At 34.8% G+C, this 15,591-nt stretch overlaps 2 protein-coding genes across 2 annotated transcripts; one reads left to right on the top strand and one right to left on the bottom strand.

The window, feature by feature from the left end:
- Window positions 1-1,245: 1,245 nt before the first annotated feature.
- On the bottom strand, window positions 1,246-2,146 carry LOC145090809 (WUSCHEL-related homeobox 5-like). The gene is made up of 2 exons (XM_079028879.1): window positions 1,783-2,146; window positions 1,246-1,685 (listed from the first exon to the last, which is right to left on the bottom strand). Exons 1-2 carry the CDS (start codon window positions 2,084-2,086, stop codon window positions 1,489-1,491), a joined length of 501 nt encoding a protein of 166 aa, XP_078885005.1. The 5' UTR covers window positions 2,087-2,146; the 3' UTR covers window positions 1,246-1,488.
- Window positions 2,147-14,719: 12,573 nt separating this feature from the next.
- LOC145090083 (uncharacterized) lies at window positions 14,720-15,193 on the top strand. Its single transcript, XM_079028430.1, has one exon. The coding sequence runs from the start codon at window positions 14,720-14,722 to the stop codon at window positions 15,191-15,193; it is 474 nt and encodes a 157-aa protein (XP_078884556.1).
- The last annotated feature ends 398 nt before the right edge of the window (window positions 15,194-15,591 follow it).

Genomic DNA, 15,591 nt, shown 5'->3' with positions numbered 1-15,591 from the left:
TGTGTGTTTGCGCACTTAGTTTTACGATTTACAGACGCTTCAGTTGATTTTTCCTATTTTTTTAATGCAAAATTTATATTATATCTTAAATGTCTAGCCTGATTTTGCGGACATTACATATATCATGGTCAAGTTGAGGGTGGTCCAATTTTGTGCTGAAGGCGGGTATCAGCTTTATGCTGAAGGCCAGAGCGAGCCAGTTTTGTGCTGAAGGCCAAAAGGGTGGACCAACTTCGTGCTGAAGGTCATTGTATGTATATTGTTGTGTATGGTATTTTGGAGAATTCACTAAGTTTTATATTTACGTTTGTAGATTAAATGTTTTTCAGCTACTTATTGGATCGTAGGAAGGAGAAGGTGGAATGTACATACATAACCAGATTTATAATTCGAGATTTCACGCTGCTTTTCTTTATAACTCTAATTTTAAATTATGGTTTATGATCAAACGGTTTTGCGTTAAATATATCTTTATGAAAAATTATGTTTGTTCTATTTTGAAATGAGAATTTTATTTCTAGAATCGGGACGTTACAATTATGGGTCTACAATGGATCATATTGGATGCCACATAGATTATATACAAATTTACATTTTTAAAATCTACTCAATGATTTAATAAAAATATCAAAAACATTTTGTTGTTCTAATAAATACAATTAAAAGATGAACCACTTGAAAAAGCAAAATGACATTGAATCAGCGGCCATGGCATTAGCTCTTTCAATCATCAATGGAAGTGTTTTTTTTAATAACTCAAACCATCATGTGATTTTGTTGCATTTATCCTCATGTAGAGGCTGTAAAATGACACCTTCGGTCTTAATATTGCATTTCATGGTTCAAAATCTCATTCTAGATATAATTTTATCAGGTTCGAAGTAATTAGAGATTACATCAACTTATACTCAAATAACATTAACTACCAATATCATAACAGTTCATTTCACATATTAATCATGTTTATAAACCTCACTTTAATCTACAAATATTTATATTTAAGCTAGATCACATGAATTTGTCCACGTAGTCAATGTTATTTAACATATTCATACTGATAAGAATATTACAAACTTTGACTGGTTTATATTGTTTGGATCGTATCACATATTCTCATAACATACCTAAAGTTACTCAGAGTTAGACTAGCATCGTCCAACATACGACTTTTAATCATTTTGATGCATTTTTCCAAGAACATGCATATAATACTTTGCAAAGTTAAATCTTCATAAACGAAGTCAATTAGTAGTCAAAAACACTTGAAAGGCCCACGTACATACCAATATGATTAAAATGTTACACTATTCATTTCATCTACTAGCTAGCTAGTGATCTGTTCTAACAAAGATCCGAAGTTAAGATATGACAACTTTAAAACAAATACAATATCATTTGAGCTGAACTCGATATCACAAAAGCTGTTTGCTCAACGATTTCCAAGGTGGACTCGATCAACGGTGAAGTTCAATCGTTCTTTTTTCTTTTTTACATGAAACTTAGACGTAAATCTAGAGAAGGGTGTCGTTGAGGATAATGATTTTCCATTTCCGTTCCACATGTATACATGGTCGGATATGGCGATGTGTTTTCTTTGCATTCATCGTTTGTGAACGCCCTCGAGGTCACTGGAAAAAGCTGCAATGTCTCTATCACCCTTTCCGTGTCTGTTACTTCAGCAAAATCTGTTCACACAAGAAAAGTAGAAGAAATTATAAATCATCCAGCAATTATAAATATGATAAAAACGTTCAAGAAAATGTAAACCGGATCTAAACTTACGTTGTTTTGCAACATTATGGTCGTTTTGATCATATTCAACATAAACCCGACGACGTTTTTGTCGTTCCCTAGCTTTATGGTTCTGAAACCAGTAAAAAACATTCTTGCTTTCGATCTTCCCATAAAAACTCAACTGGGATGAGATCTTTTGAATCTGGTCAGTAGTTGGGGTTCGTAAACCGGACCTGAACAAGTCCGTCAATACTTTGACTTGTTCGTTGGTTGGATTCCACCGACCACACTTGGCACCACCGCCCGCACTGCGGCTAGCTTTCAGACCAAAACCTGACATTCCCTCATCCATATTTAGATTTCTGAAGATGGGCGGGTCTTTTTGTTTTTGATCAGTTTCTGAACTGAAAAGATGCAGCGTACGTGTTGGTGCATTATATAGTACAGTTGATCATTATTTATAGACTTTTTTAATTAGGAAAAAGAAAGTAAGTGGAGGAAAATAAGGTTTTTGTTGGGTAGTGTTTGTTATTAATTATAATAATATTTTGATGTTGCTTTGAATTTAGGAAACGGGATGGGAGAGTTTTGAGGATTTGATCCATTTCTTTAATTCAAATGTTTTTTGCTTGGTTTTTTGTGTAATCTTGATAGAGATAGACATGCACAAAGCTGCAAATCTTTGAAGATTAGGCATCCCTCAAGGGCAAAATGGTAACTTCAAACTATGTTTTTCCCATAACATCTATTATAATAGAAAAAACATTATAAATGGTCCCTATGTTTTTCCAAAATCTAAAGTTTAGTCCCCGTGGTTTAAAAACATCATAGATGGTCCCTGTACTATCAAAACTTTTGATGTTTGGTCCATAAGCCTCACTCCGTTAAATTTTCTCCGTTAACTAAAAGATGTTTTCATCATTTTACCACCACAGGGACCATTTATGAAGTTGTGCCTTATTTAGCATATATAAAGGTCCCACCCCTCTCTCTCTATATATATCTCTCTCAAAAAAGTCAAACCCCCACCTACTTCTTCTTCTTCCTCGGTTCAAATCTGATAATCACGCAACACCTACACCCAAATGCCCAATTAAAAGGAAACCCAAATCAAATTTATACTTATGGTTCTTGATTTATAACAAAAATCTCACAAAACCAAATTTGTCTATAGCTTGGCTGAGTTGTTCATTATGTTTCTTTTTTTCCTTAAACCTCTGAATCTTTCAGGTTACACTATCTGTTGGTTTTACTTTTCTTGCCTGCCTTTTTTCTACTCCTATTTATGTTCATTCAACCATGTAAATCAGATAAAGCAAGCTTTTTGATGAAAAAACCATATGAAATCTTGGCTTAGAAAGTGATTTTTCGTCAAAAGTTTTAAAGGGTTTTAGAAGATAGAGAAGCTCTGTGATCCTGCTCAAGAAGATGATCAAATGGACATGACTCCAGGATTCCGATTTCATCCTACAGATGAAGAACTCATAACTCATTATCTTTCTAACAAAGTTATCGATAACACCTTCTTTGCAAAAGCAATCGGAGAAGTCGTCATGAAAAGAATAAAGTCATGGGAGTTACCTAGACAAATGAATGTCGCCAAAAACATAAACCAAATTAGGGAATCAACGAAAGAAGAGACAATTGGGAGATGAGTGAGTGGGCAATTCCTTAACCTGAGGTTTCCCAGGGACGACAACAACACAATCCTTACAAGCTTGAAGCTTTTCATCTCCGATTAGAGGCCTTATGTGTACTGCTACTTTGACACAACAATCCTTCTGTAAACAGCTACAAATTTGTAAAATGAGAAAGTAATTTCACAGCAATGGTATTCACCAAATCGATCTTCAGTCGATTCACCTCCACCGCCACTCAAGTTCAAAATCAAAATTTGATCTTCAGCCCGCTTGATGCAGGGTTTTTATGTTCATCCCCAGAATCAAGATTATTTTGAAAATGAAAGAGAAAGTTAAAGGGTCGGGATAAAGATGAAGAGAAAATGGAGATGGGACGATTGTAATTTGCAATGAGAATGTTGGAGATCTGGTCATAATTGGAGTTTTGTTGTTCGCCGGAGATCTTAGTTACTAACGAAACACATACACACACACACACCCATGTTTTTCACTGGTCTATCAGGAATCACAGAAACACTAAATGTGGCGATGGCAATGGGGTTTGATCTTCAGGAGGCTGAACAAAGGGGATGTCGACGATGGGTTGGGGATGACGGAGATGTGGTGGGTACGAATATGTTACAGGCATGTGTATGTATATGCGTTTGTGTTTATGTGTATGAGAGAGACCTTTTGCATATCATTTTATTTTTTTCTTCTTTTTAAAAAAATAATAAAAACTCATAAATGGTCCATGTGTAGTGAAATTACGAAAATTCCCTTCATTTAACGGTCAAAAGCTAACGGAGTTAGCAAAAAGGACCAAACATCAAAAGTTTTGAAAACACAGGAACCATCTTTGATGTTTTTAAACCACATGGACTAAACTTCAGATTTTGGGAAAACACAGGGACCATTTATGATGTTTTTTATTATAATAAAAGAAGGTTTTTTTTTGCCATATGTCACACTTTCATTCAATTTGTTAAATGTCATTTTATGGTTATTTTGAATTAATTTCTTTTCTACTTGTCATTTTATGGATTTTTCTATTTTAATAAATTATATATAATATTTTAATGTAATAATTACAATAAATATAGTAATAAATGAATATTAATTTCATTAATGAACTTATCTTCTTATTTCAAAATTCTGAAATTAAAGTTCATTAGTTTATTTTGCTTATTTATTTAAATTTAAAAGATAAAAAAAATCAATTTTAATAATTTATTATTTTTCTTATTTTCTTATAAATCCAAAGTTTTTAAATATTTAAACTTTTATATTTAATTTTTTTAATTAACACATGTAATACATGGGTCTTACAGATAGTTTGTAATATATTAGTTATTGTTTTATCAAAAATATACAATTTATCAAAAGCAAGAGAAATGTAAACCTAAGTATGTTGATAGAGCTACTTTTTTCCTAATTATTGCTATGTAAAGATATTTTGAAGATGTATATAGTTTTATATTTAAACTATTTACATCAATAATATAATTGTATTCAGTGTTGTGTTATAAGATTGTACAAGCCTACAATTAAAAAATGGTATCGGTCCTAAAAATATCGATCTCATTCTTTCTATTTAATTTGGCTAAAAATGTAAACTTTAATTTTTTTTTTCTAACCCTATTAAACTGATTTCACATATCAATTCAATAATTCATTAGCTCATAATTTAACACAAAGCCTCAAAGATTCATTAATTCGACTCAAAATCCAGCATGGCAGATTGCATGTAAGAGTCTCACAGCTCCATCCCTTCATCTCAAAATTAACAAAGCATCGTAACATTCAGGTTTGTCCTTTTTTGCGATTAAGATGCTCGTGTGTAGATATACAATTAATATGTGATGATCTTCATACCTTCATCTCAAATTTGACAAAGAGTTTCACAGCTCCATCCTTTCATCTTGAAATTTACAAAGCATCGTGACACGGGAGGGGGGGGGGGTCCATTTTCGTACTTAAGATGCTTGTGTGCTTTTAGAAGTATAATCATTAGTTCAATGATTCAACATAAAGCCTTAAAAATTAGGGAAATCTTCAGAAAAGTCCTAAAATTTTAGTCTAATTTATGACAAAGTCCCAAACTAATTTTTGTTTACAGAAAAGCATAGAATACCGGCTAAAACTTCAAAAAAAACCCTTTTTGGCCGGTTTCGTAGATTTAGCCGATATTTTGTTCTTTTTCATTAGTTTGCTCAAAATATTATGACTTTTCTAAAAGTTACCCGACAACCAAAATATTGGGACTTTTTTGAAAATTAATATGGAGTTAATTGACATTATTATTAACAAATCATTTACGAACATATAAAATATTTTTTATTATAAACAAAGGAAATACATTTGTTGCTAATTTCTAGGAATAGAATGGTCGACTATGTGTTTCTCTATTGTTTGTTGACCACTTCAAAGTCCATATGTTCTTCCTATGTATCGTTGTGGGTGTCATAGTGAGAAGTACTCTGTTAGGCGTGACTAATACAATAGTTGATAATATTTATTAATACACAATCAATAAGTGTCTACTTGCTATTAGGCATGATGCTATATGATCACATGTTATTAGAAAATATCATTACATGAACATATAGATCTTTCATTATGTTCTTTAACCTAACTACCACCTAACCTCCAAACATTACCCGATAACAACCATAAAATTACGCACATCTATCGAGAGTGAAAAGTAAACTTTGAATGACAATTTAAATAAATAATCACCATTCACTTGTTTCCATATAAATTATCATTCACGGTTCACTTTTCACATTTTATAGATTTGTGTTAGTCGATGGTTGTTAACATGTGATGGATGAATGTTGTGTGGTAGTTAGGTTAAACAACACAAGAGGAACACCGAAATTAGAGGAATGCTAACTAAATATATCTCACCATCATATCCACAACAATGCATAGGAAGAACGTAAAGAGTTTGAGTGGTCAGGAAACAATAGAGAAATACTTATACCACCAATTTATTCCTAGAAATTAACAACAAATGAATTTCCTTTATTTGTAATAAAATTATTTTTTATGTTTATAAATGATTTGTTAATACTAATATCCATTAATTTCATGGTAATTTTTAGAAAAGTCCCAATATTTTGGTTATCAGGTTATTTTTGGAAAAGTCCCAAAATTTTGAGCAAACTAACGAAAAAGGACAGAATACCAGCAAAATCTGCCAAACCAGCTGTGACATCCCTAATTTCGCGGCCAGAAAAAACCGATTTGTTTATGCTTTGTTTTAAAATCAGAGTAATCCTTTTTAGGAAAACAGTTGCGGAAATTGTCCCAAAAACATAATATGATAACCATTATCAAAACGTTTCTCAAAGAGAACATATTTTCATTAAATAATAAAACCTCGGGATGTCATGTTCCGATACAGACCAAAAGCATAAACAATATAAAATAGACCTTACAACAGTTAATTATAGGGTTTAGGTCATTTTTGGTCACTTAACTTTTGGTTTTGTGCTCATTTGGTCATTTAACTCTTTTTAAGTTTTAAAAGGTCATCAAACTTTTGGCTTTGTGCTCATTTAGTCACTTAACTTTTGGTTTGGTCATATTTAGTCACCTAACTTCTAAAATTGTGCTCATTTAGTCACTAAACTTTTAAATTTTTTTAAAAGTTTAGTGACTAAATGAGCACAATTTTAAAAGTTAGGTGACTAAATGAGCACAAATCTAAAAGTTAAGTGACTAAATGTGACCAAACCAAAAGTTAAGTGACTAAATGAGCACAAAGTCAAAAGTTTGATGACCTTTTAAAACTTAAAAATAGTTAAGTGACCAAATGATCACAAAACCAAAAGTTAAGTGACCAAAAATGACCTAAACCCTTAATTATAATTACTGATCTATAATCCAAATTCTCTTGTCAAGTCCACCAACTTATACCCTTGTGCCATTACATGTAATGCAAAGAAAACTGAGTGGGTCAGGCTTGGGATCCTGGTGAACGTATAGGGTTTTCAACCCACAATAATATAATTATTATATTCAATCATCAAACAATCAACCCAATTACCCATCCCTATTATCTTCGTTTATTCTTAAGTACCTTCCCTAAGGAATTATCCTAAGGGTCATCTCCTACATCGTATTTACATCTCATCTTCTTACATCGCATTTCCTTTATATATATTCGTTCCTAAAGCATGAATACGCAGTCACAACATCGCCTGGACTCATAATTCATTGTAAGGGTTAGAGTATCATCGCATGAATACGTAGTTACAACATCGCCTGAACTCGTAATTCATCACCTACAGGTTATGAGTCTGCTGGTGTTTCCACGGGGTCATCTAGAATAGTCTGTGGTCGCCATTTATACTCTGGTAGATGACTACATCGCCAAATTGCCACATCGTCGGTCAAGGATATAGTATCTCCTCTCATCTCACATCACCTATTTATCAGCACCTATCTATCATCACCTAATTATCATCACCTTTCTATCATCATCTATCTCTCATCACCTAATTATCATCACCTATTTCTCATCACCTAATTATCATCACCTATTTCTCAACACCTAATTATCATCACACCTCATCTAATTCATCTACCCATGTTCTACCCAACATATTTGTAGATATAAAATACATGTACAGATTAACTCATTTAACACCTATATAAAACATCCATTCCACACTCATCTCAAATAAACAACAATATATAAACACATAGCACATATTTCATAGCAAATACTTAATATATATATATATATATATATATATATATATATATATATATATATATATGTTAGAAGAAAGTGATCACATACTCACCCAAAACATATACTTCATACATTCACACAATACTTGTATTAAAATCGTGTTATGAAAGGGACTATACACTCACTTGATCAGAAGATGATCGGACAGCACTGCGGCTCTTCAAATAGTATTCTTCGGTGAAACCGGGATATCTTCACACACCGGGTTTCTCGCGGGTAGAGCTTCGGCTCGGAAACTCTTTTCTTCTCGGGATCTTCGGGCTTCGGGACTTGCTTCGGGTCTCAGGGTTAATATCGGGGCTTCGGGGGTAGTTCTTTGCACGTAAATCGAGGTAATATGGGTGAGAGATGAGAGAAAGAGCAACCAAACTCGACTGGCCCTTCAAATCTATTTATAGGGCAAAATTGGCCCTTGCCACGTCGTGGCACCTTTTTCCATGTCGTGGGGTTGGTCGTCACTGCATGCGTCATCGCAAGTTGCATCTGGGGGACTCCTGGAGGTGTCAGAAGACTGGCCACGTCGTGGCACTGCTTGCCACGTCGTGGTATCTGATAGTTTTGGGGTTTCGCGCCCCGAACTTCAGAAATTCATAACTTTCGCATACGGACTCCGTTTTCGACGTTCTTTATATCGACGTGAAGGTGAGATTATGCTCTACAACTCTCGTTTAGACTCCATTGGTTAATTTTGACTTTATTTTTAATATATTATAATTATATTACTTATATATTATTTTTAGTAGGCCGGGACAGGAAAACTCCGTTATAAACTCATAACTCCTTCGTCTGATGTCCGTTTTCGTCCGTCTTTCCGTCGTTGCACTACTATCGATGAGATCTTCAATTCTCATTTAGATTGTTTTGGATAAATATCGCTCTAACGTAAATTCACTATTTATGTCGCGCTGTGTCGTGCCGGTTCTGTCGCGAAACTTCGACAGGTCATAACTTCTTCGCTATAACTCGGATTTCGGCGTTCTTTATATTTTCAGAAACCTTGAGACATATACTACAACTTGGTTAAGATTAATCCTTCTAAATAATCTTCCATCAAAAAGTAATTTTTGATGTTTATTGTCTCTAAATTGACTAGCCCTAATCTACGGGCGTTACACCAGCCGAAAAGGGTTTTTTCGAAGTTTTAACCGGTATTCTGTGTTTTTTTGTAAACAAAATTTAGTTTGAAACTTTTTCATAAATTAGACTAAAATTTTAAGATTTTTCTGGATATTTCCTAAAAATTAATTAATTCGACTCAAAATCGAACATCGCAGATGGCATGTGGCCCCAAGGAGCCTCACAGTTCCGTCCCATTATCTCAAAATTGAGAAAGCCCAAGTCTTAAACTGTTTCCTTATTATAATGGCATTTCTTCTAGTTATAAATTTACTATTAGTATACATAGAACGCTAGGATCATAATTTTTTTTTTAGATTTTAAGATTAATGTTTTACACACTTTTGGAGTAATTAGAGATTATCCTTTCTTAACAACTATGAGCGTTCTTGTGGGTGTTGAGATTTTCACATTTGTTTCCGGATTTCTTTGTTCCTATTTTATTCCACATAATCTGGTCTCATAAACCAACTAATATATCGGCTTTAGTGGAAAACATCACGTAACCACAACTTATTACACGATCTAGACATGAATATAAGGGTCGTCAATGTGTGAAAGGTAGACCTACATGTAGTCATAGTCACTTATCTCTTTATGAAAATCATGATTATTACTATCATGATTATTTTTAGCATGTTTCACTATCTAAATTTCTACTAGATACTATGACGACGAGCCATGCAATATGAGCCTGAAGAAGATGAGAGAAGCAATGTATCAATATAACATCCCTGAATTGAAAGAGAGGTTCCAAGAAGATAATACCATGTTTACTGATTTTTTTGGTTAGAATTAGCCATTTTTACTTTAGTTTTATACATATTAGGCCCAAAAATATAAAACTTTGGTTGTGCCCCTAGATCCTTCATGACGAAACACTTCCTAAGCCAAGATTTCACTTCTTGCAAGGTTGGAATGTCGTTTCCCATTAGAAGTATGTCATCAACATATACAATACTAGGAAAGTTACTATACTCCCACTAGCTTTGACATACACACAAGACTCATCCTCGCTCCTAGAGAAACCAAATTCTTTGACTTTCTCATGAAAGCAAAGATTCCAGCTGCAAAACACTTGTTTCAATCCATAAATGAATTTCTCAAGCTTACACATTCTATTAGGAAATTTTGCATGTATAAAACCCTATGGCTAGTTCATGTAAATATCCTAAGCCAACTTCTCATTGAGGAAAACAGTTTTGACATCTATCTACCATATTTCATAATCATGAAAGACAACTATGATAAGCATTATCCTGATAGACTTTATATTTGCCACTGGTGAAAATGTTTCATCATAGTCAACCCCGAAGGTTTGAGTAAGACCCTTCGTAACCAATCGTGCTTTGATCGTGTGTACCTTCCCACCATGTCGGTCTTCTTCTTGAAGATCCATTTGCAACCTATTGTCTTTCGTTCATTTTCATGATCGACCAAATTCCAAACTTGGTTTTCGTACATAGACTAAATCTCGATGTCCATTTCCTCTTTCCATTTGGCAGCCTTAGGAATCGCCATTGCATCCTTGTAGTTAGCTGGCTCATCCAAATTTTCTAGTGTACCATCACTGATAAACGTCTCACCATCTGACTTTATATGGAAACCATAGAACGTAGGTGACATGCTAACCCTACTGGATCGGCAAAGAGGTAACGAATTGTCAATGAGATTAACAAGAATCTCATCCTCTAGTTGAGAGCTAGTTTCTTTTAAGGTTCCTTCACAGGTTGATTCTTGAATCTCTTCAAGGTCAATTGCATACCCACTGTCCTCATTGAATATGAGTTCTCTCTCATGAGAGACTCTCGTTCGAGCTACAAAGACCACATTCTCACTAGGTTTGTAGAACAAGTATCCAAAAGATTTTTGTGGGTAACCAATGAAAATACTGTTGAGTTTTTTATTCAAAAATAGTTTCATAAAACGTAAAAATATGGCAAACAGAAGTCTTTAAATTTCGAACTTAATAAGCTAGTTACAACCCACTAAGGATCATCTTGCAAGTTATGGAAATTTTAAAACACCAATCAAAGAAGAGATGAAGAAATAACAACCTTTATAGTTCTTTGGGTCCTCTTGGGAGGTTTGGAAGTTGATGAAGAATGAAGTACTTAAGAGATACCAACAGTGACTCAACTTGATGTAGATGCTAGTCTAAAACTCTTAAATCTTAAGCTTGAAGTTGATAACCAATATGAACTTCAAGAGAGCATAAACAAGTATTAATTTCTTCAAGTGTTCAAAGTAAAAGAAGAGCAGATGAGAGAGGCTAGAGAGTTACGGGTTTGGTGTCCAAGTTATCACCAAAATGAAAGCCTCAAGTCTTGTATAAAGTGAAAACAATACCTTAAGGTCTTTAACCCTTAAGACCTTATGACACAAGACAAGTATGTCTCCCATGCATGCACCCATACCTTATTTCTTTTGATTCAAGAATGCAAAAGGCCATCACTCCTTTTTCTAGCACAATTTTCAAAAATTGGTATAAAAAAGAAGTGAAAAAGTTTGAATTTTATAAAACCGAGTTTATAAAATATAAACCATTGTATTTAGGTAAAAGACAAAAAGACCCAACTACTCCAAAAGGTTGTGCATGACTTATTAATTCATACCATATGAAATAATATGTTACTTGTAATTGTAAAATAATTATTTGCATGAAATAAATATTTTTCCCAATTAATTATAAGAGTTTATGAATATTTATTAAAATCAATTTCTAATAAATAATCAATTGTATCAAGTTGTTTTTAGTGTGACCCATTAGTATCATATGTTAATTAGCAATATTAATTTAATATGATTCTTGAGCATACTAGATCTTTCAAATACACCTCTTACTTCTAGGTTCTAGATTGTCATGAGTCACTCGTCTGACAAAAGCTTCACAACCCCAAACCTTGATGTGAGCTAGCAAAGGAATTTTCGTTGTCCACATCTCGTGAGTTGTTTTGGCGACCTTCTTAGTAGGAATAAGATTAAGGATATAGGCGACTGTCTCTAAGGCATACCCCAGAAAGAAATAGGAACAAAAGCTCAACTCATCATGGAATGAACCAAGTCTAATAATGATTATGCCTCTCAACCACACCATTAAGTTACGGTGTCCTAGGAGGATTCAATTGTGAAACTATTCCACATTATGGAAGTCGATAGTAAGATACTCTCCGACTTTTTCTGATCAGAGCATCTTTATCTTCCTGCACAATTGATTCTCGAACACGTGTTTAAAGTCTTTGAACTTTTAAATGTTTATGATTTATGTTTGATTAAGTATATATACCTATATCTACTATAATCATCCGTAAACGTCATGTAGAATCGATTAGCATCCCTTATGGTCGATCTGATGGGTCCATTTACATCTGTGTTTATGAGATCCAACAAACCTTCACTTATTTCACAAGACCATGTGAAAGGTGATTTTGTCATCTTACCTAAAAGACAAGACTCATATTCATCATCTGAACTTAAGTCAAATGATTCCAACAATCCATCCTTTTGGAGTTGAGCGATGCGTTTCTTGTTAATGTGTCCAATACAACAATGCCACAAGCACGTTTTGTCTACACCATTATAGGGAGTTGAACAAGGTTACAACGAAGAATAAGTATCCCCTCCCAAGAATTGATGACCTTTTTTTTATCAACTCCATGGTGCTATCCATTTTTCAAAGATTGATTTGCGTTCGGGATATCATCAGGTTCGGGTTAGCAAGCAGGATATACCCAAGACATAATTCAGGACATGCTATGGACATTATGAGTTCTTAGTGATGCCCTTTGGACAGACGAATGGCCTAGCGGTGTTTATGGACCTAATGAATCGGGTGTGTCATCCATTTTTAGATAAGTCTGTCATTGTTTTCATCGACAACATACTTGTGTATTCTCAGAGTGTCGACAATCATCGGCTGCACTTGAGGGAGGTTTTAGACACGCTACGGAAGGAGAAATTGTATGTGAAATTTTCTAAGTGTGAATTTTGGTTGAGGGAGGTCCAGTTCCTTGGACATATAGTCGGGTCAGAGGGATCACGGTAGACCCAACGAAGATAGAATCAGTTAAGAAGTGGCCGATATCGAAGACTCCCACCAACATTCGAAGTTTCTTGGGTTTGGCGGGTTATTATCAAAGGTTCATCAAGAATTTATCCAAGATTGTGGGTCCTCTAACCAAATTGACAAGGAAAGCAAATCCATTTGTCTGGTCTGAAAAGCATGAGGAGGCATTCATACCTTTTAGGGTCTTTTGTGTGAGGCTCCTATTATTTCTCTTCCTGAAGAGAATGATGACTTTGTGGTTTACAATGATGCATCGTGTTCAGGCTTGGGATATGTGTTGATGCAGAGGGGAAAGGTGATTGCTTATGCTTCCTGATAGTTAAAGAGCGTTGGAATGAACTACTCGGTACATGACTTGGAGTTAGTAACTGTTGTGTTTGCACTTAAGTTGTGGTGTCACCATTTGTACAAGACGAAGTGTACACTAAACAATGACCATAAGAGCTTGCAACACATCCAGAATCAGAAAGAATTGAATATGAGAAAATGTCGTTGGGTAGAATTATTAGCTTATTATGACTGTGAGATTAGCTATCATCCTGGAAAGAAAATGTGTTAGCTGATGCTTTAAGTCGTAAAGAACCAAGAGGAGCTTATCACCTTAAATCTATGGGGTGGTAATAGTTCCAGGTATTTTCGAGCAGATTCAGGTTGCTCAAGAGGAGGGTTTGAAAGAAGAGCATGTGAAGCAGGCCTTGTTGGTGGATGATGAACGGGGACTTAAGAATTTTCGGGGGAGACTTTGGATCCCCAAGGTGGGTGTTGTGCGTGAAACTTTGCTTCGAGACACACATAAATCAAAGTATTCAATACATATGGGAGAAACAAAGATGTATCGGGACCTAAAATCCAATTATTGGTGGCCAGGAATAAAGAGGGAAGTGGCAAGATACGTAATTGAGTGTGTGACTTGTGCTTTAGTCAAGGCTGACCACCAGAAGCCGTATGGTGCGCTGCAATACCCAGAGATTATGGAGTGGAAATGGGATAAAATCACGTTGAATTTTGTCACAAAGTTGCCTAAAACCTCTTGAGGCAATAACATGATATGTGTGATTATATACAGGTTGACTAAAAAGCACACACTTTTTGGAAACTAAGGAGAATGAAAAATTGGAGAAATTGGCAAATATTTACATTGAGGAGATTGTCACGAGGCATGGTGTGCAATTATCCATTATTTTTTATTGTGACAGCCGTTTTGTGTCGAGATTTTGGCAGAAATAGCAGGAGGAGTTGGGTACGAGGGTGCACCTGAGTACAACTTATCACCCTCAGACTGAAAGGAAAACCGAGAGGACTATTCAGACTCTAAAGGATATGTTATGTGCATGTGTTATTGATTATGGAGGTTGTTGGGATACTTACTTAACCTTGGTGGAGTTTTCCTACAAAAACACCTATCATGCTAGCATTGACATGGCTCCGTATGAGATACTTTATGGGAGGAGGTGTCATACACCTACTTGTTGGCTGGATCTTGGAGAAAAAGAATTTGCAAGTTATGAAATCGTGCAGCTTATCGAGGATAAAGTGAAGATAGAAAGTCTCACCTTGGATGGTGATTATTCGTTTTCGCAAGCGGGGAAGTTGAGACTGCACTTTATCGGACCACTTGCAGTGTTGGAACGAGTCGGAGAGCAAGCCTACAGATTGGAGTTACCACCCAAGTTAGCGGGAATTCATGATGTATTTCATGTTTGCTACATGAGAAAGTGTTTTGTGGAGAAACCCAGTGTACTACCATTAGACGAGCTACGAGTCAATGAATCAAAATGTTTAGTTGAAAAACCAGCATCAATACTGGAGTGTGAGACCAAGCAGTTGCACAAGAAAGGAGTGAAACTTGTGAAAATTCTTTGGAAGAACAAGCATGGCGGAGATATGATATAGGATCTTGAGGATGACATGAGGGCTCGTTATCCAAACCTATTTGTTCTGGTTCGTGATTCTGGTACGAAATCTTGTTGTGGACCCAAATTCTCATCCGTAATCAAGGTTGGTTTCTGTTATTGGAATGTTAATTTTTCTGTTAGGGATTTCGATGTTTGATTTCATAAATTTAATAAATTAAAAAAAGGTGTTATTTTATACCTAAAAGTTTATTGTAAGGGTGTATAAGATAATTCTAATAATAAACAGAGCTAAATAAGAATGGAGGGACCAAGGTGTCATAAAAAGAAACTTAAATTGTTAACTAATTAGGGTTAGGAGTGTTTGAAATCTTCTCAAGATTCTTGAGGGACTAACTTGAAAATATGATATAACCACAAGGAGAAGGATCGATCCTT

The sequence above is a fragment of the Lactuca serriola genome, chromosome 2 (genome assembly GCF_051521515.1).
Source record: "Lactuca serriola cultivar US96UC23 chromosome 2, Lser_US96UC23_V15, whole genome shotgun sequence".
Taxonomy (NCBI): Eukaryota; Viridiplantae; Streptophyta; class Magnoliopsida; order Asterales; family Asteraceae; genus Lactuca; species Lactuca serriola.
The sequence above is the reverse complement of the archived record's forward strand: the minus strand, read 5'-3'. Positions and strand labels throughout refer to the sequence as shown.